The 23900-nt window shown below is 41.5% G+C and overlaps 1 protein-coding gene across 3 annotated transcripts in view; it reads right to left on the reverse strand.

Moving 5' to 3' along the window:
- The window catches only part of LOC133575874 (ras-specific guanine nucleotide-releasing factor 2), a 131641-nt gene extending 108957 nt beyond the window's left edge, over positions 1 to 22684 (reverse strand). For all 3 annotated transcript variants that reach the window (XM_061928763.1, XM_061928764.1, XM_061928762.1), the window contains exon 1: positions 22175 to 22684. In XM_061928763.1, coding sequence (XP_061784747.1) covers positions 22175 to 22450 — 276 coding nt within the window. In that variant the 5' untranslated portion in view covers positions 22451 to 22684. The remainder of the gene's footprint in view (positions 1 to 22174) is intronic.
- Between the last annotated feature and the right edge of the window lie 1216 nt (positions 22685 to 23900).

Here is a 23900-nt window from a genome sequence, read left to right on the forward strand (position 1 = left end):
TCTGCCAATCCAGAGATACCGCCCCCGATGTCCACGCGATGCTGCGGAGTCTTGTCGACCAAGACAGCCCCAGGTTAATCAATTCATGGTAATGTGTGTAAGGTGTGTAATTTGTTGTGAGTTCATGCACGGTGTTGGTTTAGTTCTTTGAACAAGGTGATGTTCATGCACAGTTCATTTTGTGCACCAGTAAAAAAACATATAACTTTTTCTTCAATTGAAAAAACATTTTATTTTTCACTAAAGAAGGGTTCGGTGAATGCACATATGAAACTGATGGGGTTCGGTACCTCCAACAAGGTTAAGAACCACTGGTCTAAAACATTATCAGTGTGTAGATCAGACCTGGGCAAAATCCGCCGGACGCTCTACATACATTTTTTTGGACCTTTAACATCAAAACTGTAGCCGCCATGTTCCGTGTACCTTCCGTTCATTCTTTTTCCAATTCTGAAACGCAAATTAAAAAATAAAATTAGGGCCGTTTTTCGATTTTTATTATACGTGGCAGATTTTCAAACAAACAAAAAGGGGTTGATTTTCATTCAAATATTGCCATAAAAATTGGATTTTGTGCTCTTTTCTTTTTATGGAGTTTTATTTTTCCAGATAAACACAAAAATCGAAAAAAAAATGTGCAAAAATGTGTGGTTATCTGTGTGATGACAAATTGAACCCGAAGCAGTATTTTAGCCTTTCCTATGCGTTTAGCATGTTTTTAGCACAACGATAACATCTTTGTTCAGCAGGAGTGCTAAAAAACAAGTTTCGGACCATTTTTTCTATTTTCATTTCTGAAACAAAAGTTGGACAACTATTTAATGAAAACATGCTAAACGCAAAGGAAAGGCTAAAATACTGCTTCCGGTTCAATTTGTCATCACACAGATAACCATAAATTACTGAAATTGTTTTGCCAGTTATCTGGAAAAATTCAAATCCATAAAAGCAAAACAGCACAAAATCCAATTTAATGGTAATATTTTAACAAAAATCAACCCTTTTTTGTTTGTTTTAAAAACTGCCATATAAAATAAAAATCGAAAAACGGCCCTAATTTTATTTTTTGATTTGTGTTTCAAAATTGGAAATAGAATGAACGGAAGATACACGGACCCGCCATTATGATGTGCAATGCTGTTTTTAAATTACTGTAAGTCTTGGACTATAGAGAGTATTTCAATGGTCAAAATCTGCGCTTTTGGGTGTTATACGAGTTATTACGGTAATTTACGTCACAGCAGCTCGGACGAGGAACAAAGCAAAGTGGGCGGGTTTTGTTTTCAAAGCGGCCAGCCCGAAACGCATGTGTCGGAAACAGATGCGGAAGCAAATTTTTACAACACATTTCTGCATAAAAGTGATAATATATCATATTGTAGGTGTTTGTTACCATTTGCATTCATATTTTGCTGTTTGTTACATGTTGCTTGATTGTAAAAGATGTCTACAGAGGAGCTGGTCTGAGAAGTAAAAGAGGAGCGATATTCATATAATGTTAATATTCAGTGTTTTATTGCTCATAGTTAATAATGTGAATCCCAATTTCTTTATTTTATTGTGCATTTTTTGGTGTTCCATTCAGTAAAAAACTGTAAAGTTCCATTCCGTGTTTTTGAGGTGGTCTGTTTTTAGAATTCTATCGGACATTGTGACTTTTGGTATTAGTGTTCCTGAAAAAAAGGGAACCAAACACACATACTGTACAGCAGATTTTTACAGCTAAATGTGTATATATAATTCATACACACATGCACATTGTCCCCTAGAGACATTGTTTTTCTCTCAATGTGCCCCCCTGAGTGAAAATATTTGCCCAGCTCTGATGTAGATTAAAATCCCCAGCTAAAATGATCACATTATGTTGAATGGATGGTTTATAAAAACTCTGAAAAATAATTCATAAAAGCAGCACATTTCTTTGGTGGTCTACAAACCCCGTTTCCATATGAGTTGGGAAATTGTGTTAGACGTAAATATAAACGGAATACAATGATTTGCAAATCATTTTCAACCCATATTCAGTTGAATATGCTACAAAGACAACATATTTGATGTTCAAACTGATTAACTTTAGAATTTGATGCCAGCAACACGTGACAAAGAAGTTGGGAAAGGTGGCAATAAATACTGATAAAGTTGAGGAATGCTCATCAAACACTTATTTGGAACATCCCTCAGGTGTGCAGGCTAATTGGGAACAGGTGGGTGCCATGATTGGGTATAAAAGTAGATTCCATGAAATGCTCAGTCATTCACAAACAAGGATGGGGCGAGGGTCACCACTTTGTCAAGAAATGCGTCAGCAAATTGTTGAACAGTTTAAGAAAAACCTTTCTCAACTAGCTATTGCAAGGAATTTAGGGATTTCACCATCTACGGTCCGTAATATCATCAAAGGGTTCAGAGAATCTGGAGAAATCACTGCATGTAAGCAGCTAAGCCCGTGACCTTCGATCCCTCAGGCTGTACTGCATCAACATGCAACATCAGTGTGTAAAGGATATCACCACATGGGCTCAGGAACACTTCAGAAACCCACTGTCAGTAACTACAGTTGGTCGCTACATCTGTAAGTGCAAGTTAAAACTCTCCTATGCAAGGCGAAAACTGTTTATCAACAACACCCAGAAACGCCGTCGGCTTCGCTGGGCCTGAGCTCATCTAAGATGGACTGATACAAAGTGGAAAAGTGTTCTGTGGTCTGACGAGTCCACATTTCAAATTGTTTTTGGAAACTGTGGACGTTGTGTCCTTCGGACCAAAGAGGAAAAGAACCATCCGGATTGTTATAGGCGCAAAGTTTAAAAGCCAGCATCTGTGATGGTATGAGGGTGTATTAGTGCCCAAAACATGGGTAACTTACACATCTGTGAAGGTGCCATTAATGCTGAAAAGGTACATACAGGTTTTGGAGCAACATATGTTGCCATCCAATCAACATTACCATGGACGCCCCTGCTTATTTCAGCAAGACAATGCCAAGCCACGTGTTACATCATCGTGGCTTCATAGTAAAAGAGTGCGGGTACTAGACTGGCCTGCCTGTAGTCCAGACCTGTCTCCCATTGAAAATGTGTGGCGCATTATGAAGCCTAAAATACCACAACGGAGACCCCCGGACTGTTGAATAACTTAAGCTGTACATCAAGCAAGAATGGGAAAGAATTCCACCTGAGAAGCTTAAAAAATGTGTCTCCTCAGTTCCCAAACGTTTACTGAGTGTTGTTAAAAGGAAAGGCCATGTAACACAGTGGTGAACATGCCCTTTCTCAACTACTTTGGCACGTGTTGCAGTCATGAAATTCTAAGTTAATTATTCTTTGCAAAAAAAAAAAAAGTTTATGAGTTTGAACATCAAATATCTTGTCTTTGTAGTGCATTCAACTGAATATGGGTTGAAAATGATTTGCAAATCATTGTATTCCATTTATATTTACATCCAACACAATTTCCCAACTCATATGGAAACGGGGTTTGTAATTGTTACCCCAGATTTCAACACAACAATTAAGATATGGGAGTACGAATGAATTATATAACATGTGAATTTCAACATTCATAAAATATTTTCATAATTGTACATGGACTTACAACTAGTTGAATGACACCTCTGTCATGGCCTGAGGGGCTCTGTATCACTTTAACTGGCACTTGCAACTTTGTTGTCAACACAACTACAAATGTGCTGACTTGCTTTACGACATACGTCACTCTCCCTTTCCGCATTCGTTAGAAAGACGGAAGTTGATGCGAACGCCTGCGTGCCGCAAGAAACCTAAAAGAAGAAAGAAGAATAACACCTACGTGCAATTAGTACTATCATGGCCGAAGCTCCTAAACAACCAAAGAAATGAAAAGTTTGGTCTGTGGAGACAAAAAAATTAAAACGGAGCCTAAAAAGGACAATAAAGGATCAACATTGGCCCGGCTTTTACTCGATGAGGAGGGATTTTCGGCTGACTTGGTTCTGTTCCTGCTAAACTAGTAAGTGATTTTTGATGATCAAATCAAAATGTTTGCTATTGGAAATGTGTGTGGTAGCAATAAATAGCCACCAGCTTGATAGTTTGCTGTTCTACACTACTTCCTTCAAAAAAAAACTCCTTCGCTGGTCTTTCTTTGCTTTGGACCTGCATCCGTCCTGATACATTCTTGGTAGTAGCGTCATGTTTGTAGCGCAATCTAAGATAATTTCCTTATAGGTTCTGCTATCTAACATCAGCATAGCCATTAGAGACGTAATATTTGTAATCTGTGCCAATATTGCCAATATCATGTCAGTATGCACTAGTTCTTCATGGGAAATGTGGTCTTCTTTCTGGCAAAACACTACTACCTCTTTGGTCCCCTTGCGCCGCAAAAGTAAACCAAAACTGAAAGTTCCCAAGTGGGGCTTTAATAGTAGGTGAGCAAACGGGTTACTAAGGCTCCTAATTTGGCTGCAGACAGAGGCGGTAACATATTGTCTCATTTCCCATTGTATTATTTTGTCAAAATTATTAAGGACAAGCGGTAGAAAATGGATGCATTATTAATATACTTGTTAATTTAATGTTAATATCTGTTTACTTTCTATTTCAACATGTTCTATCTACACTTCTGTTAAAATGTAATAATCACGTATTCTTCTGTCTTTTGGATACTTTAGATACGTTTTGGGTGAGACTACAAAGTTTGGTATCAATCTGATACCAAGTAGTTACGGGGGTCATACATTGATCATAATTAAAGGCCTACTGAAACCCACTACTACCGACCACGCAGTCTGATAGTTTATATATCAATGATGAAATCTTAACATTGCAACACATGCCAATACGGCCGGGTTAGCTTACTAAAGTGCAATTTTAAATTTTGCGCGAAATATCCTGCTGAAAACGTCTCGGTATGATGACACCAGCACGTGACGTCACGGATTGTAGAGGACATTTTGGGACAGCATGGTGGCCAGCTATTAAGTCGTCTGTTTTCATCGCAAAACTCCACAGTATTCAGGACATCTGTGTTGGTGAATCTTTTGCAATTTGTTCAATGAACAATGGAGACAGCAAAGAAGAAAGCTGTAGGTGGGAAGCGGTGTATTGCGGCCGACTGCAGCAACACAAACACGGCCGGTGTTTCATTGTTTACATTCCCGGAAGATGACAGTCAAGCTTTACCATTGGCCTGTGGAGAACTGGGACAACAGAGACTCTTACCAGGAGGACTTTGAGTTGGATAAGCAGACACGGTACCGTGAGTACGCATGCAGCTGCGGCTTCCAAACATTTGATCGCTTGCCCGTACGTGCGTGCCGCTATGTGCATGTCACGTACGTAACTTTAGGGAAATATTTGTGCTGTATGAACTTTGGGGAGGTGAACGGTACTTTGGGCTGTGGGATTGAGTGTGTTGTGCAGGTGTTTGAGTTGTATTGGCGGGTTATATGGACGGGAGGGGGGAGGTGTTTGTTATGCGGGATTAATTGCCCTGGCCGGGACTCGTATGGGCACGTTGCTGTGTGGATGGCCGGGATGCGGTGTTTGCATTGGGCGTGGGGGCTGTGCGGTTTTTCTGCGTTTGGTTGCCGGTATGGGCTCTGCAGGGTTGGGTTGGGGCGGGCGGGGGCTGGCTTTGTTTGGCGGGGGGAGGGCTCGCGTGGCGTCACGTTAAAGTGGTCTGGTGTGGGTCACGGGCTGTGGCGGGGGGTGGCGGCCTCCTGGCCGTAGTTCCTGGTTGTCGGCCGCGTGGACTGGGGGGATGTCCGGGCCCTCTACTCCTCCTACTTATAGCGCACACAGTCACACATATATAGGACTTTGGGGATTGTCCTGCGGGGAGGCATGGCGGGGGGGTTGAGGATGCCTCCAATGGGGCTCCAGTCCTCCTGTCTTGTCCTCTGCTCGTCCATCCCTCAATCTTAGCTGCATATTAGACACTTAGGATTTGGGGGGCTTGGTTTGGTTGGGACCCACCATGACCTTGATGTCCCCCAATTTTAATCGCATTATTAGTTCCCACAAGCATACATATCTCACTCACGCTACAGTACACACATCAATAGGGACTGGAGGTCGGCTGTAAAGGCTGACCTCCTAATTTTAACTACACAGTAGACACTCTGGGGGCCTTGTTCACATGCATGGGGGGTTTGGGGTTCGGCGCACCCCTCATTGCCTCGTCGGCCGGCGGGTACTGCGGTCTGGTGGCCTGCCAGGCTTTTATTCATTTATTATTGTTATATTTTTTTATTTTTTTTTAATGTAATTATTATTTTTATTTTTATTATTTACTTATTTTTATTTTATTTTATTTTTTAAATTTTATTTTTTATTTTATTTTATTTTTTTATTTTTTATTTTTTTAATCTTATTATTTATTTGTGTGTGGCGTCGCGCGGGTCTCACTTCCTGTTGGGTGGGGTCCGTGCCCGTGTGGCCCGACCTTGCGCTGTGGGGTCTCTGTTGGTGACTTGGTGTGGTGGCGGCGCAGCCCCCATGTCTGGTCTGGATGCTGTGTCTCGGTTGTTTGGGCGGTGGTGTGTTTGTGCGGGTTTGGGTTGGGGTGGGGGGCCTTTTGGTTGGGGGGGTTGTTGGTGTCTCTTGTTTGCGTGTTGGCGTTCGGGCTGACTGGCGGGCTGGCGCCGGCCGGTCTCCGTGGCCCTGGTGGCGTGTGGTTGCTGGTCGCAGTTTTTTTTTTGATCGCTTTGATTTGATTGGCTGGTGCTGGCTGTCTGGGGTTATTGTGGCTGCTGTTTCTGCTGCCGTTTGTTTGTGGTGCGGGCGCCCGTGGCTGCTGGGTCTGGTGCAGGGGTGTGGCTGATGTTGTGACTGGTGGCAGCGCGCTGGCGTGATGGCTGTCGGGGCTGACGAACTGTGTATATGTATGTATATGTGTGTGTATATATGTATGTTTATATATGTGTATGTGTACATATGTGTATGTATATGTATATATGTGTATGTGTGGGTATGTATACATGTATGTGTGTATGTGTATGTATATATGTATGTATGTATGTATATTTCTGGGGGTACGCTCTGGGCCTGCCTGTCAGACGGGGGTCGACGCCTCAGGCTACTGCATCCGAACTGCGTGTCTGGAGCTCCTGGGTCCCGCTGTCCATCCCTTCCGGGTGCCCGTCTTGGTTGGGGCCTGTTGGGCCTAGTCCCTGCGTCTATTGTGGTAGCTTGGTGCTGCAAGGTATTCCGAGGTGCTGCGAGTCGGCCAGTTGCTGGGGTAGTGACCTTGTTTGTCAGCATGTCTGTGATCTTCTTTTAATTCTTTTTTTTTCAATTAATTAATTAATTAATTTATTTATTTATTTATTTTTTAATATATTTTATTAATATTATTTTTTAATTTTTCCCCTCCCTCAGGGGGGGGGCTCGGCGGGGCGGTTGCTGGTTGTTCCATCTCCATCGTTGGGGTCCCTGCGGGTGGGGTGGGTGGTTCCCGTGGCCCTGTGCCTGGGTGGTCCTGCGGCGGCCGGTTTGGGTGGGGTGGCCGGGGGATGGCCTCGCCGCGCTCTCCGGGGGTGGGCTCGTGGGGGCCCGGTTGCCGGTGGGGCGGGGGCGGTCTTCCCGTCCGGTTGCGGGGAGTCTCTGGGTCCCTCGGGCGGGGCGTCTCGCCTTTCTGCCCGTGTGGGGTGTGGTCTCTCGCTGGCTTGGGGTCTGGCTGTCCCCTGCTTTTCTCGTGCCCTGTCCTCTGCCGGGTGCGTCTGTCTGCGGCCTGCTGCTGGCCCTTGTGGGCAGTACGGTGGGTCGGGCTCTGGGGTTCCTGTCGCTGGCCGGCTTGGCTGCGTGGGGGCGGTGGTCCCTGGTTCCCTGGGCACCACGCCTCCTGTTTGTGGGTTGGGCTCTCGGGGGTGATGGGGCCGTGCTCTGGCTCCCACGCACTCTGGGAGTCGAATGTATTGTACATGCAAATTCACATATGCTCACATACGTACATAGGTACCTACGCTCCCACATACATACACAAATACAGTACATATTTACCTACCTAATGTTCGTACATCCACACGCACATTCAATATACAAACATACACATACACATACTGTACATATACATTAACTGTACAAACACATATACACATTCTGTACATATACATTCATTGTACAAACACATATACACATTCTGTACATATACAAGTACATATGCATACTTACACTCATGCACATAATCACGTTTCATCAAACATATATTAACGTTGTTGCCCTAGGGTAAACTGGGTGTAACACATGGCACACTGACAAAGCTTAACCTATTGTGACTATAACAATCTACAAGGTTAATGTAGGTTGCTTCTCTTTCTCCCCCTCCATTTTTCTGCATTCTTTTGTATCTCAAGTTATCATTACGTATATGTATTGTTGCATTTAAACAACTGTATTGTTGATAATAAAGGTAAATTATTGGTATTGTTCATTATCAATAGCGCTATTTCTATTGGTATTTGTATTGATCCATTTGTAGTGTAATAATGCTCATTGTCATTTCTGTATTATTTTTTATTTTTCGCTAACTGCTTATTTGCTATTACTTTTACCATCATATTTGTACATGTCATATTTGCTGATGTTGCTCTATTGTTGTTGTTGTTGTTGTTTGCTGTTGTTGTTTTTGTCTCTCTGTCTAATCCCCCTTTTGTCCCCACAATTTCCCCCTCTGTCTTCTTTTTTTTTCTCTTTCTATCCCCTCCTGCTCCGGCCCGGCTGCACTAAATGATAATATAAATACATTTAATAAAGTCAAATACAAATAAGGCAACAAGAGAAGTATCCTACACTTCTCTTTTGTAAAGTAAATCTGAACAGCCGACATGGGCATCTACATCAACTATATGATTTGCCTGAGAAGCTGGACAGGACACAAAAAAAAAAAAAAGAAAAAGAAAAAAAAAAAAAAGGAAATGTGGTCTTCTTTCTGGCAAAACACTACCTCTTTGGTCCCCTTGCGCCGCAAAAGTAAACCAAAACTGAAAGTTCCCAAGTGGGGCTTTAATAGTAGGTGAGCAAACGGGTTACTAAGGCTCCTAATTTGGCTGCAGACAGAGGCGGTAACATATTGTCTCATTTCCCATTGTATTATTTTGTCAAAATTATTAAGGACAAGCGGTAGAAAATGGATGCATTATTAATATACTTATTAATTTAATGTTAATATCTGTTTACTTTCTATTTCAACATGTTCTATCTACACTTCTGTTAAAATGTAATAATCACGTATTCTTCTGTCTTTTGGATACTTTAGATACGTTTTGGGTGAGACTACAAAGTTTGGTATCAATCTGATACCAAGTAGTTACGGGGGTCATACATTGATCATAATTAAAGGCCTACTGAAACCCACTACTACCGACCACGCAATCTGATAGTTTATATATCAATGATGAAATCTTAACATTGCAACACATGCCAATACGGCCGGGTTAGCTTACTAAAGTGCAATTTTAAATTTTGCGCGAAATATCCTGCTGAAAACGTCTCGGTATGATGACACCAGCACGTGACGTCACGGATTGTAGAGGACATTTTGGGACAGCATGGTGGCCAGCTATTAAGTCGTCTGTTTTCATCGCAAAACTCCACAGTATTCTGGACATCTGTGTTGGTGAATCTTTTGCAATTTGTTCAATGAACAATGGAGACAGCAAAGAAGAAAGCTGTAGGTGGGAAGCGGTGTATTGCGGCCGACTGCAGCAACACAAACACGGCCGGTGTTTCATTGTTTACATTCCCGGAAGATGACAGTCAAGCTTTACCATTGGCCTGTGGAGAACTGGGACAACAGAGACTCTTACCAGGAGGACTTTGAGTTGGATAAGCAGACACGGTACCGTGAGTACGCATGCAGCTGCGGCTTCCAAACATTTGATCGCTTGCCCGTACATGCGTGCCGCTATGTGCATGTCACGTACGTACCTTTGGGGACTTTGGGGAAATATATGTGCTGTATGAACTTTGGGGAGGTGAACGGTACTTTGGGCTGTGGGATTGAGTGTGTTGTGCAGGTGTTTGAGTTGTATTGGCGGGTTATATGGACGGGAGGGGGGAGGTGTTTGTTATGCGGGATTAATTTGTGGCATATTAAATATAAGCCTGGTTGTGTTGTGGCTAATAGAGTATATGTATGTCTTGTGTTTATTTACTGTTTTAGTCATTCCCAGCTGAATATCAGGTCCCACCCGCCTCTCACAGCATCTTCCCTATCTGAATCGCTCCCACTGCCCTCTAGTCCTTCACTCTCACTTTCCTCATCCACGAATCTTTCATCCTCGCTCAAATTAATGGGGAAATCGTCACTTTCTCGGTCCGAATCGCTCTCGCTGCTGGTGGCCATGATTGTAAACAATGTGCGGATGTGAGGAGCTCCACAACCTGTGACGTCACGCTACTCGTCTGCTACTTCCGGTACAGGCAAGGCTTTTTTATCAGCGACCAAAAGTTGCAAACTTTATCGTCGATGTACTCTACTAAATCCTTTCAGCAAAAATATGGCAATATCGCGAAATGATCAAGTATGACACATAGAATGGACCTGCTATCCCCGTTTAAATAAGAAAATCGCATTTCAGCAGGCCTTTAAGTTAAAAGAAAGAAAGAAAGAAAAATACTCATACACAAGGACTATTTCTATACAGGGGAACATAGGACAGCCTATATGTTAAAGAGGAACTACACATTTTTGGGAGAATTTTGCCTGTCATTCACAATCCTTATGTAAGACAAGCACAGATATGTTTATGCATTCTAAATATTTAAAATCAATCAAAAATCTGCTTACAATAGAACCTTTGGGAGTCGTTCTATTCTGCCTATAAAGCGCTTAAAACAACATCCAAACACTTCCATCACTGTTTTATATACACACACTGTGTACAACCAAGCTCCGGACCTGGGGTGACAGAGCCTTCTCCATCGCTGCTCCCACCCTCTGGAACTCTCTTCCCAAACCCATCCGTGACTGCTCAGACCTTCCCACTTTCAAAAGCCTTTTGAAAACATGCCTATTCAGATCTGCTTTTAACCAGTGATTAGTGTTCTGTGTCCTCTAATGCCCGTATTGTAATTGTCCTGTATTATTATATATTTTACAATGTACTGCTTTTATATTTCCTGTATTTTATATTATTACTTTGAACTGTTTTATATTTTAATTTTGTATCCTGTAAAGCGTCTTTGAGTACTCTGAAAAGCGCTGTACCAAATAAAATGTATTATTATTATTATTATTATTATTACTGTAAGTGAATATGTTATCTAGTAACAGGCACATTCATAATAACATGTAAAATGTATGTATATTCCTCATTTTAGGCATACGGTGCCGCATTAATTAAAAAAAACGCATCACAACGTTCGCGTTTTCCTTCGACAACATCGCTGATTGCTACTCATGCGGACTTCATGAGAGTCAACAATCACTTACTGTACAAAATCTGCTGTCACTGGGATGCCGACTGATGGGATGTTGATACATTCCAGTTTATATGAATAACGACTCATAATCATACTTGCCAACCTTGAGACCACTGAATTCGGGAGATGGGGGGGGGGGGGGGGGGGTGTATATTGTAGCGTCCCGGAAGAGTTGGTGCTGCAAGGGGTTCTGGGTATTTGTTCTGTTGTGTTTATGTTGTGTTACGGTGCGGATGTTCTCCCGTAATGTGTTTGTCATTCTTGTTTGGTGTGGGTTCACAGTGTGGTGCATATTTGTAACAGTGTTAAAGTTGTTTATACGGCCACACTCAGTGTGACTTGTATGGCTGTTGACCAAGTATGCGTTTGCATGCACTTATGTGTGTGTAAAAGCCGCATATATTATGTGACTGGGCCGGCACGCTGTTTGTATGGAAGAAATGCGGACGTGACGACAGGTTTTAGAGGACGCTAAAGGCAGTGCCTTTAAGGCACGCCCCTAATATTGTTGTCCGGGTGGAAATCAGGAGAAATTCGGGAGAATGGTTGCCCCGGGAGATTTTCGGGAGGGGCACTGAAATTCGGGAGTCTCCCGAGAAAATCGGGAGGGTTGGCAAGTATGCTCATAATCCTCTCGAAGGGTAAACAAAAAAAAGGGGTGGGGGAAAACCAGCGTCATCTGCATGTCTTTCTTGCCATGTCCGGGTCTAAATTGGCTGTCAAAGTTCACCAACTTCCCAGTTAATGTCCAGGGGGTGTTGGGTATCAAGGTGAGAGGCATGATTTATAACCGAGAATTGACTTTCACGAGCACCGAGTTGACAGAGCAGCTCACCAGCTGATGATGTCAATACAGCAGCATAAGGTAGTTAGTTGCCTCTCTCTGATCAATGTGTCGCCAAATGCAGGTCCTTAACGTTTGCGCTTAAAATAACAACATTGCTAATACTTGGTCAATATTCAGGTCACGAAATGTAAATGGGGAATTGTTGGCACTTTTTGTATGGTAATTTATTGGGTTTTATTTAGCTACATTGCAAGCAGACTACTATTTACGAGTCAGAATGCATTAAAAAAATACATATGTTCTAGTCTTTTATCAGGATTGTGAATTATAGGCAAAATTTCAAAAAAGTGCTGTTCTCCTTTAACAATATACACATAAATTCAGCAATTATGTAAATAATTCTAAAAACAACACAACACTACAGCTGAGCACCAACACGCCCCTTGAAGATAGGAATAAGGCTTTAACGGTAATATTTTTCTACGTTGTAATTAGGGGTGTGGGAAAAAAATCGATTCAAATTCAAATCGCCATTCTCACGTTGTACGATTCAGTATCGATTCTCATTTTTCAAAAATTTATTTTTATTTCCATCCATCCATTTTCTACCGCTTATTCCGATTTTTTTTTATTAATCAATCCAACAAAACAATACAAAGCAATACCATAACAATGCAAACCAATTCCAAAACCAAACCCGAGCCAGCAACACTCAGAATAGCAATTGGGAGGACACACAAACACGACAGAACAATCCAAAAGTAGTGAAACAAAAATGAATATTATCAACAACAGTATCAATATTAGTTACAATTTCAACATAGCAGTGATTAAAAATCCCTCTTTGACATTATCATTAGACATTTATAAAAAATTAAAAAAATTAACAATAGTGTCACAGTGGCTTACACTTGCATCTCATAAGCTTGACAACACACTGTGTCCAATATTTTCACAAAGATAAAATAAGTCATATTTTTGGATCATTTAATAGTTAAAACAAATTTACATTATTGCAATCAGTTGATAAAACATTGTCCTTTACAATTATAAAAGCTTTTTACAAAAATCTACTACTCTGCTTGCATGTCAGCAGGCTGGGGTAGATCCTGCTGAAATCCTATGCATTGAATGAATAGAGAATTGCTTTTAATCGGAAAAATATCATTTTTGAATCGAGAATCGCGTTGAATCGAAAAAAAATCGATTTATAATCGAATCGTGACCCCAAGAATCGATATTGAATCGAATCGTGGGACACCCAAAGATTCGCAGCCCTAGTTGTAATGTAAATGTTTTTTGCAATAATAACAACAAACATTTTGACGTTGACATTAAGTAAACTGCATGAAAATCAGTTGAAAATTTAGCAAGTTATGATTTATTTTCACTATACATGTATTGCACTGAATTTGACCATTGCCCTGACTAAGATGGCCGCCACACAGCAACTTCATTGCAAGCTGCTCCTATGCTTGCACTGAGGTACCAATGGGGAGTTACGGTTTCTGTGGCTGGTTCTGATACACCATCAATTGCTTCAGTCTTACTATACCGGAAGTGGGTCTTGAGTTTTGAAACGACAAATATGACTGCACTGTACCTGGGGATAGGTTGATTGGCAACACTAAATTGGCCCTAGTGTGTGGATGTGAGTGTGAATGTTGTCTGTCTATCTGTGTTGGCCCTGCGATGAGGTGGCGACTTGTCCAGGGTGTACCCCGCCTTCCGCCCGATTGTAGCTGAGATAGGCTCCAGCGCCCCCCGCGATCCCAAAAGGGAATAAGCGGTAGAAAATGGATGGATGGATGTATTTTTTTTGCACTGGATTTTACACATTACATTTTTATAAACTTAATTTTTGAAAAAGGGTATTGTGAACCAACTGAATTTTCAAACACATGCATTTTCCTCAATTAAAATATAAAAATATTTGGTGGTAAAGACACAAATTAACCTCAATTGGTTTCCCATCGTCCTTTGTGTAACAATTTGTGTAGTATAAAGTTTTGTTTTATGACGTTTTTATTGTTAATGTTCATTAACTCCCCCCCCTCCTCCTCACCCCCAACACACACACACACACACACACACACACACACACAGTATTGAAGTAGATGGTGAGTTTTTTACTTTGTTTCATGTGTTGTGTTCTAATTTTGTGTGACCGTAAGTTAAGACAGTTTATTGTATAGTCAATGTATCACCTATTATTACCGACTTGTATCTAGTAATTGTCAAATGTGACTGTAATGAACTCTGTAATTAGAGAGAGTCACCGATGGCGGTAAGAAGTGCTTACACATTAGCATTCATTGCATATTATCTTTGACATCAATGTGCTGATGCTGAAACATTACCTGCCGATTACGCTACAATGCAAATTGGTCACATGGGCAAGATATTCATAGTCATAATGAATATGTCTGCAAAATGGTCACTCTGTCACTCTTGATGGGCATTCTCATCTGTTCTCTCAAGTCCCGAATCAGTAATGTCAAAGTCCAAGTCGAGTTGGAAGTCTTCGATGATATTGTCAAGTACAATCAAAAGTCATCAAAATTGTGATTCGAGTCTGACTTGAGTCCAAAACGCGTGACTCGGGTTCACACCTGTGCTCATTTTCATTTGCCTCTCAATGGGCTCGTCCATTGTACAATAGCATTAAGGTAGCAGTCTACGTGTTTATGTGCGTACGTCTAGATTAATGTACTGTATTTTTCCAACTATAAGGCGCCTTATAACCCGGTGCGCCTTTTATATGTATTCATTCTGGTTGTGGTACATGTTTTAATGATAAGTGTGACCAGTAGATGGCAGTCACACATAAGAGATATGTGTGGACAGGAGATTGACGCCAGTTCAATAAATGACACGAGCAAGTACCGTAGGCAAGAAAGACTAAAACTTCTGATGTTTCATTGAGAATATTACACGAAACTCCAAAAAAAAATGTTTAGATCAATGGTGTCCAATTGTAGTCTTCAATTTGGCCCGTGAGACGTCAGGAGTTTTATAAGAAATCTGGCCAGTGGGGTGTTTTCAAATTCAGTTTCATCGTAGACCAAAGACTCCTGACTAGGGATGTCCGATAATATCGGGCTGTCGATATTATCTGCCGATAAATGCTTTAAAATGTAAGATCGGAAATTATCGGTATCAGTTTCAAAATTATCAGTATCGGTTTCAAAAAGTAAAATGTATGACTTTTTAAAACGCCGCTGCGTACACGGATGTAGGGAGAAGTACAGAGCGGCAATTAACCTTAAAGGCACTGCCTTTGCGTGCCGGCCCAGTCACATAATATCTACGGCTTTTCACACACACAAGTTAATGCAAGGCATACTTGGTCAATGGCCATACAGGTCACACTGAGGGTGGCCATATAAACAACTTTAACACTGTTACAAATATGCGCCACACTGTGAACCCACACCAAACAAGAATGACAAACACATTTCGGGAGAACATCCGCACCGTAACACAACATAAACACAACAGAACAAATACCCAGAACCCCTTGCAGCACTAACTCTTCCGGGACGATACAATATACACCCCCCCCGCTACCTCCTAGTCCCCCCCTCCCAACCTCTTCATGCTCTCTCAGGGAGCGCATGTCCCAAATTCCAAGCTGCAGTTTTGAGGCATGTTAAAAAAAAAAAATGCACTTTGTGACTTCAATAATAAATATGGCAGTGCCATGTTGGCATTTTTTTCTATAACTTGAGTTGATTTATTTTGGACAACCTTGTTACATTGTTTAATGCATCCAGCGGGGCATCACAACAAAATTAGGCATAATAATGTGTTAATTCCACGACTGTATATATCGGTATCGGTTGATATCAGAATCGGTAATTAAGAGTTGGACAATATCGGATATCGGCAAAAAAGCCATTATCGGACATCTCTACTCCTGACCAATGTTAAAATGACAAAAAAATAAACCTTTAAGTACCAGGAGGGTGGAAAAACAAGTTGCCTCTATTAAAGCTATTGTCATATATATATATATATATATATATATATATATATATGATTTATGACAACAAAGACTCCCAGAGTTTGCTAATAAATATGATCAAAATAGTATCAAGCTTACAGAGATTCCTGAACCATTTTGAGAGATAATGAGGAAGCCAGTCACGTAATCGCGTGATGACGCGCTAGGAACCAAAGATCCCTTTCCCATCAACAACAATGCGAATCAAGCAGAGTTTGTGAAAGCCAACAACGCTTACTTTGGGAAAAATTATGATCCAGGAACTTGTATTTTTGAGCCCGAATACAAAGAGGATGAGCAATAAGTTTTAGAAAGCCGACTGCTACCAAACTGTGCAACTTCATTGTGACTTTAGCATCCGCAGCATTGCTAGGCGCTAAACATACAAACTAACCATTTTAAACCATAATAAAACAAACACTTATTGTAACATTTCCACTCTCGCTGGGATGTTGACCGACGGCACGCTCACATAATTACGTTAAGATCACGATTTAATCACGATCCTCACAAAGGGTTAAATAAAAAGTTTCTGCTACAAGCGTCTTTTTGTCGAACAGCCAGTCAGTAGACGAATGTCATCATGGACTAACAGGTGAGAGATGTCTCGATTACTGTAACGTATTATTTTCAGGTCTCCCTATGTCTAGCATTAAAAGATTACAGTTGGTACAAAATGTGGCTGCTAGACTTTTGACAAGAACAAGAAAGTTTGATCATACAATGCCTATACTGGCTCACCTGCACTGGCTTCCTGTGCACTTAAGATGTGACTTTAAGGTTTTACTACTTACGTATAAAATACTACACGGTCTAGCTCCATCCTATCTTGCCGATTGTATTGTACCATATGTCCCGGCAAGAAATCTGCGTTCAAAGCACTCCGGCTTATTAGTGATTCCCAGAGCCCAAAATAAGTCTGCGGGCTATAGAGCGTTTTCTATTCGGGCTCCAGTACTATGGAATGCCCTCCCGGTAACAGTTAGAGATGCTACCTCAGTAGAAGCATTTAAGTCCCATCTTAAAACTCATTTGTATACTCTAGCCTGTAAATAGCCCCCCTTTTTTAGACCAGTTGATCTGCCGTTTCTTTTCTTTTCTCCTCTGCACCCCTCTCCCTTGTGGAGGGGGAGACACACAGGTCCGGTGGCCATGGATGAAGTGCTGGCTGTCCAGATTCGGGACCCGGGGTGGACCGCTCGCCTGTGCATCGGTTGGGGACATCTCTGCGTTGCTGACCCGTCTCCGCTCGGTATGGTCTCCTGCTGGCCCCACTATGGACTGGACTCTCACTATTATGCTAGATCCACTATGGACTGGACTTTCACAATATTATACTAGACCCACTCAACGTCCATTGCATCCGGACTCCCCTATAGGGGTGTGGTCACCCACATCTGCGGTCCTCTCCAAGGTTTCTCATAGTCATTCACATCAACGTCCCACTGGGTTGTGAGTTTTTCCTTGCCCTTATGTGGGCTCTGAACCGAGGATGTCGTTGTGGCTTGTGCAGCCCTTTGAGACATTTGTGATTTAGGGCTATATAAATAAACATTGATTGATTGATTGAGATGCATGAATTTCAATCTAGAATGTACTTTTAGCAAGTTTGAGATGAAGCCGATTTATAGTGTGTAAACAACAGCAGCATAAGCTACCATTAGCTCAATGCTATAAATGCGCCACTTAAATAGTCCGCCTGCATTGGCACTTATAATAACATTATCACTAATATTTGGTTAATTTTCAGGTCATGACATGTACATGAAGTATTGTTGGCGGTTTCTGGAGGTTTTTAGAGAGAGTATAATGAGCGCAATAGAGGACCCGCGATCTGTTGACTCAATTGTTAGCCATTTATTTACAATTTTGAATGCACAAAAAAAAACATATGTGTTCTTGACTTGTGAATGATAAACAGAACATTTCTTAAAAATGTTTACATATTTCCAGCATGACTGATCTAATAATATGGTCAGAGTGCAGAGGGGTTACTCCAGTGACGTAAAATCTACAGAAATTACAGAAGGTGTTCGGATCGGAATATTCTTAATGGCTGACTGAATTTGTGCCGTTTTGTCACATTTTAGCCGGTATGTTCACATACTTTGCGGATTGTAAATACTTTTAGATATGGTTTAATCGATATAATGAAACACAAATAATCATATAAAGTCAACTTGTTTTTCCACTCTACTAGTACTAGCTTTTAATTCAATCTAATCTTGTCAATATAGCAGGATAGGGATCATTTTGCATAATCCCTTTCCTGACAGAAAATACAGATTGCAAAGTGCACACCATGAGACTTTTTTTTTTAGTCTGAACCAGGGGTCTGCAACCCGTACCTCTGGAGCCACATGCAACTCTTCCGTCTTGTTTTAACCCAGGAGAGATAAAAGTTTGCATTTTCAAAAAGAGTCTTATATAATTTCCGACTGTCTGTGAGGCCGTGAAAGCGAATAGGCTGAGTTCTGAGGCCCGAGGAAGACAAATAAAAGAGTCTGGAAGCCTGTGTGTTTAGTTCAGCTTCTCAAGTGTGCAATACTTTGCACAAATAAAAGAGAGACAAGGAAAAATGGTTTAACTTCACATGGACAGATTGCTTTTCCTGTAAAATACAACATATGCAAACTTTTAAAAGTTTATGAGCTGTGTTACGTTTTGCAGATCTATACTGTTTTTCTTTAGTGGAAGAAGCGACAAAATGTCTCTTTTAATAGTAAATGTTGCAGACCGGTTGTCTAAACCAAATCACAACTGTGAATATAGCCTTATTATATTAACACAATGGTGTATTAATTGACTCTACAGCAGGGGTGCCAAACGTACGGCCCGTGGACCGGATCAGGCCCGCGAACTGGTTTTATCCGACCCGCGGGATGAGTTTGCTAAGTATAAAAATTAGCCAAAATTTTTGAACGAAAGAAACAGCTGTTCTAAATGTGTCCACTAGATGTCGCAAAAGCAATTATTTGTATCTTTGTAGATGATGCTACATGTGTAAAAAAAAAATATAAAAAATTAACCACATGATGTTAGTGCACCAGTCGAGGAAAATTAACAAACTACATAAATAACATCCTGTAATTTGATTTTGATATTATTTTTTATCTTGATAGATTGAAAATAAACACCAATGAGTTCACTGATGAACATTATCACATCATTTATTCAGAAAGTATAAATAACGACAAAAAAAGATAGAATACTATTAACCGCAACATGTAAGTGTAAAAAAAAACCAACAACATTATGATTTGTACATTTTCAGAATGTGCTTGTTCTATTTTTAAACAAAAGAATACAATCTGAAGTTGTCTTTATTTTTAAGTCATCGTGCCGTGATTTTACCAGTCCGGCCCACTTGGGAGTAGATTTTTCTCCATGTGGCCCCCGATCTTAAAATAAGTTTGACACCGTTGCTCGATAACAATATTAAAAACCGCTCAATATCTTGCAGTGCATTTTTACACCAGTCAACTACAACCACAATAACAAACATCCAAAACTCTAAATTAAGGTATCCTTAGGTGATATTGTGTTGGTGTATTTATGTACATATTTGACAATATTCAGATATGAATATCATTTTTATTGATTTTTTTACTTACTATTCATTTTGTGCATTCATTCACATTTTCGTCACCCATTTCCTCACTATTGTCTCGCCACCAAACTACCCGAACATCAAAAAACATACCCAAAGTTTTTCCCAATACATTGTCCTCAGTGTCCTCAAACATGCTCATACAGGACCAGTGACGGATACAAGCCGTATAGCAAGATTTAAATCACTGCTGTGACACGCACTTAAACATGAAACTTTGTTAAGAATGCTCGGAATCCCAGTCAACGGGTCACAGAAACCCCCAAAAATGAAAGAAGATAGAGTACATACAGTCGTGGTCAAAAGTTTACATACACTTGTAAAGAACATAATGTCATGGCTGTCTTGAGTTTCCAATAATTTCCACAACTCTTATCTTTTTGTGATAGATTATGTATGTATGTGTGATAGCACATACTTGTTGGTCACAAAAAACGTTTATGAAGTTTTGTTCTTTTATGAATTGAATATGGGTCTACTGAAAATGTGACCAAATCTGCTGGGTCAAAAGTATACATACAGCAATGTTAATATTTGCTTACAAGTTTCACTGCAATAAGGCGCTTCTGGTAGCCATCTTCAAGCTTCTGGATGAATGTTTGACCACTCCTCTTGACAAAATTGGTGCAGTTCAGCTAAATTTGTTGATTTTCTGACACGGACTTGTTTCTTCAGCATTGTCCACACGTTTAAGTCAGAACTTTTGGGAAGGCCATTCTAAAACCTTCATTCTAGCTTGATTTAGCCATTCCTTTACCACTTTTGACGTGTGTTTGGGGTCATTGTCCTGTTGGAACACCCAACTGCACCCAAGACCCAACCCTCCGGGCTGATGATTTTAGGTTGTCCTGAGGAATTTGGAGGTAATCCTGCTTTTTCATTGTCCCATTTACTCTCTGTACAGCAGCAGTTTCATTGGCAGCAAAACAGACCCAGAGCATAATACTACCAACACCATGCTTGACAGTAGGTATGGTGTTCCTGGGATTAAATACCTCACCTTTTCTCCTCCAAACATATTGCTGGGTATTGTGGCCAAACAGCTCAATTTTTGTTTCATCTGACCACAGAACTTGCCTCCAGAAGGTCTTATCTTTGTCCATGTGATGTCAGAGCTGTTTGGCCACAATACCCAGCAATATGTTTGGAGGAGAAAAGGTGAGACCTTTAATTCCAGGAACACCATTCCCACTGTCAAGCATGGTGGTGGTAGTATTATGCTCTGGGCCTGTTTTGCTGCCAATGGAACTGGTGCTTTACAGAGAGTAAATGGGACAATGAAAAAGGAGGATTATCTTTCAAATTCTTCAGGACAACCTAAAATCATCAGCCCGGAGGTTGGGTCTTGGGCGCAGTTGGGTGCTCCATCAGGACAATGACCCCAAACACACATCAAAAGTGGTAAAGGAATGGCTAAATCAGGTTAGAATTAAGGTTTTAGAATGGCCTTCCCAAAGTCCTGACTTGTGTGGACAATGCTGAAGAAACAAGTCCATGTCAGAAAACCAACATATTCAGCTGAACTGCACCAATTTTGTCAAGAGGAGTGGTCAAACATTCAACCAGAAGCTTGTGGATGGCTACCAAAAGTGCCTTATTGCAGTGAAACTTGCCAAGGGACATGTAACCAAATATTAACATTGCTGTATGTATACTTTTGACCCAGCAGATTCGGTCACATTTTCAGTAAACCCATAATAAATTCATAAAAGAACCAAACTTCATGAATGTTTTTTTGTGACCAACAAGTATGTGCTCCAATCACTCTATCACCAAAAAATAAGAGTTGTAGAAATGATTGGAAACTCAAGACAGCCATGACATTATGTTCTTTACAAGTGTATGTAAACTTTCGACCACGACTGTATATGTAATGCAATACTTGTTGCTTTCAGGTTCAACGCTTCAGTCAAGCAAACTACTGCAACACAGAGAGGGAAAACTAATGCCTTTCCTTGGAGGAGGATCACCTGCAGGGAGGAGTCCTTTGACACTGCAGCATTCTGCAACTTTAAAAAAGGACGCTTCATCTGCACAAGCTTAGGAGAACTAATAAGGCGGGCGTTCTGCCTTTATAAAAGGTAAACAAAATACAATTATAAATGTACTTAACATGAGGTAATCATATTAGTATGGTGCAGTGAAGTTGTGCACAATCATTCAAACAATATTGATCTTTAAATGCATTTTTAGGCATACTGCTAATATTTTAGTTGTTTGTGATTGCTGAAAGAGGCTGGAAAAATTAATATGTAATATTAATAATAATTTTGCACAGTAGGACATTGAACATTGAAGTCTTAATTGTCTAATTTATCAACTTTATGGGTTTTCTAAATGAAGTGTTTTCTGATGAAAGGTCCCACCTGTTTCTCCAGGGCTTCTTTCCCAGTGGTGGACATCTTGGGTGCCGGTGCGCGCTCGCAGGTGCACCCTTCCAACAGGTAAATCCCGGCGGGTCGCGCGCTTTGCTCGTTGTCGAAGTAGAAGAGAACATTCTGGTAGAGGGCGAAGAACTTGTCGCTCCAGCGGCTGTTCTCCGCCGTCTTCTTGCTCAGGAAGCCGCGTTTGGTGCCCTCTTTACGCGCCACGGCCGACAGGAAAAGCGCGTGGCCCTCGTTGTAGCGCACGCTCTTCTGCATTTTCGTCCCTTTTTTCTTTGGTTTTCAACGCTCGGCCATGTTCGTGTGAAGGTTTTTTTTTTGTTTTGTTTTTTGTTGTTTTTTATGTTGTTCCACCGGGCTCAGCGAGGCAGAGCCGCGCGTAAAAGTTGTCCCGCCGGCGGAAGCGCTGCGTCCGCGGAGCTCCTCATGCGGAGGGGCGCTGGAGAGGAATCCACCATGGTGCTTGTTCAGAACTTCAATGACGGGGGTGGAGTAAGGTGGGGTGGGGTGAGGGTGGGGGGAAACACGCGTGCGTGTGCGCGAAGAGAAGCCTCAAGTGGACGAGGGTAGAATGACAGAGGAGATCAGCTGTAATCCGCTTTGACCGTGGTCAACTCTCCCATGCGCACGCACGCACATACAGACGTGAGCACAAGCACCGCCCCGCGCGGTGGTGCCTCTCAGCAAATGATGCGCACACTCATGTTAAAGAGAGCAGTCAAAGGAGAAGCGCATGTGTGTTGTTTTGTCTCATTATTATTTAAGGTGTGATCATTCAATAATGAAGACCCCTGGACACCTATCCTCTCTATCCTCCTTCAAAACCGCACTAAAAGAACACCTCCAGTCAACTTCAACCCTTGACTAACACCCTCCCCCCTCCACATCCCACCTCCCCGGATTGTAAATAATCAAATATAGATAATCAAATGTACAAACCCTGTTTCCATATGAGTTGGGAAATTGTGTTGGATGTAAATATCAACAAACTATTCACAGTAGACGGTGAAATCCCTAAATTCCTTGCAATAGCTGGTTGAGAAAGGTTTTTCTTAAACTGTTCAACAATATGCCAATCAATCAATCAATGTTTATTTATATAGCCCTAAATCACAAGTGTCTCAAAGGGCTGCACAAGCCACAACGACATCCTCGGTACAAAGCCCACATAAGGGCAAGGAAAAACTCACCCCAGTGGGACGTCGATGTGAATGACTATGAGAAACCTTGGAGAGGACCGCATATGTGGGTAACCCCCCCCCTCTAGGGGAGACCGAATGCAATGGATGTCGAGTGGGTCTGACATAATATTGTGAGAGTCCAGTCCATAGTGGATCCAACATAATAGTAAGAGTCCAGTCCATAGTGGGGCCAGCAGGACACCATCCCGAGCGGAGACGGGTCAGCAGCGCAGAGATGTTCCCAGCCGATGCACAGGCGAGCGGTCCACCCCGGGTCCCGACTCTGGACAGCCAGCACTTCATCCATGGCCACCGGACCTGTGCCCCCCCCCACAAGGAAGAGGGGAGCAGAGGAGAAAAGAAAAGAAACGGCAGATCAACTGGTCTAAAAGGGGGGTCTATTTAAAGGCTAAAGTATACAAATGAGTTTTAAGATGGGACTTAAATGCTTCTACTGAGGTAGCATCTCTAATTGTTACCGGGAGGGCATTCCATAGTACTGGAGCCCGAATAGAAAACGCTCTATA

Source organism: Nerophis lumbriciformis, linkage group LG33, assembly GCF_033978685.3.
Source record: "Nerophis lumbriciformis linkage group LG33, RoL_Nlum_v2.1, whole genome shotgun sequence".
NCBI classification, from domain to species: domain Eukaryota; kingdom Metazoa; phylum Chordata; class Actinopteri; order Syngnathiformes; family Syngnathidae; genus Nerophis; species Nerophis lumbriciformis.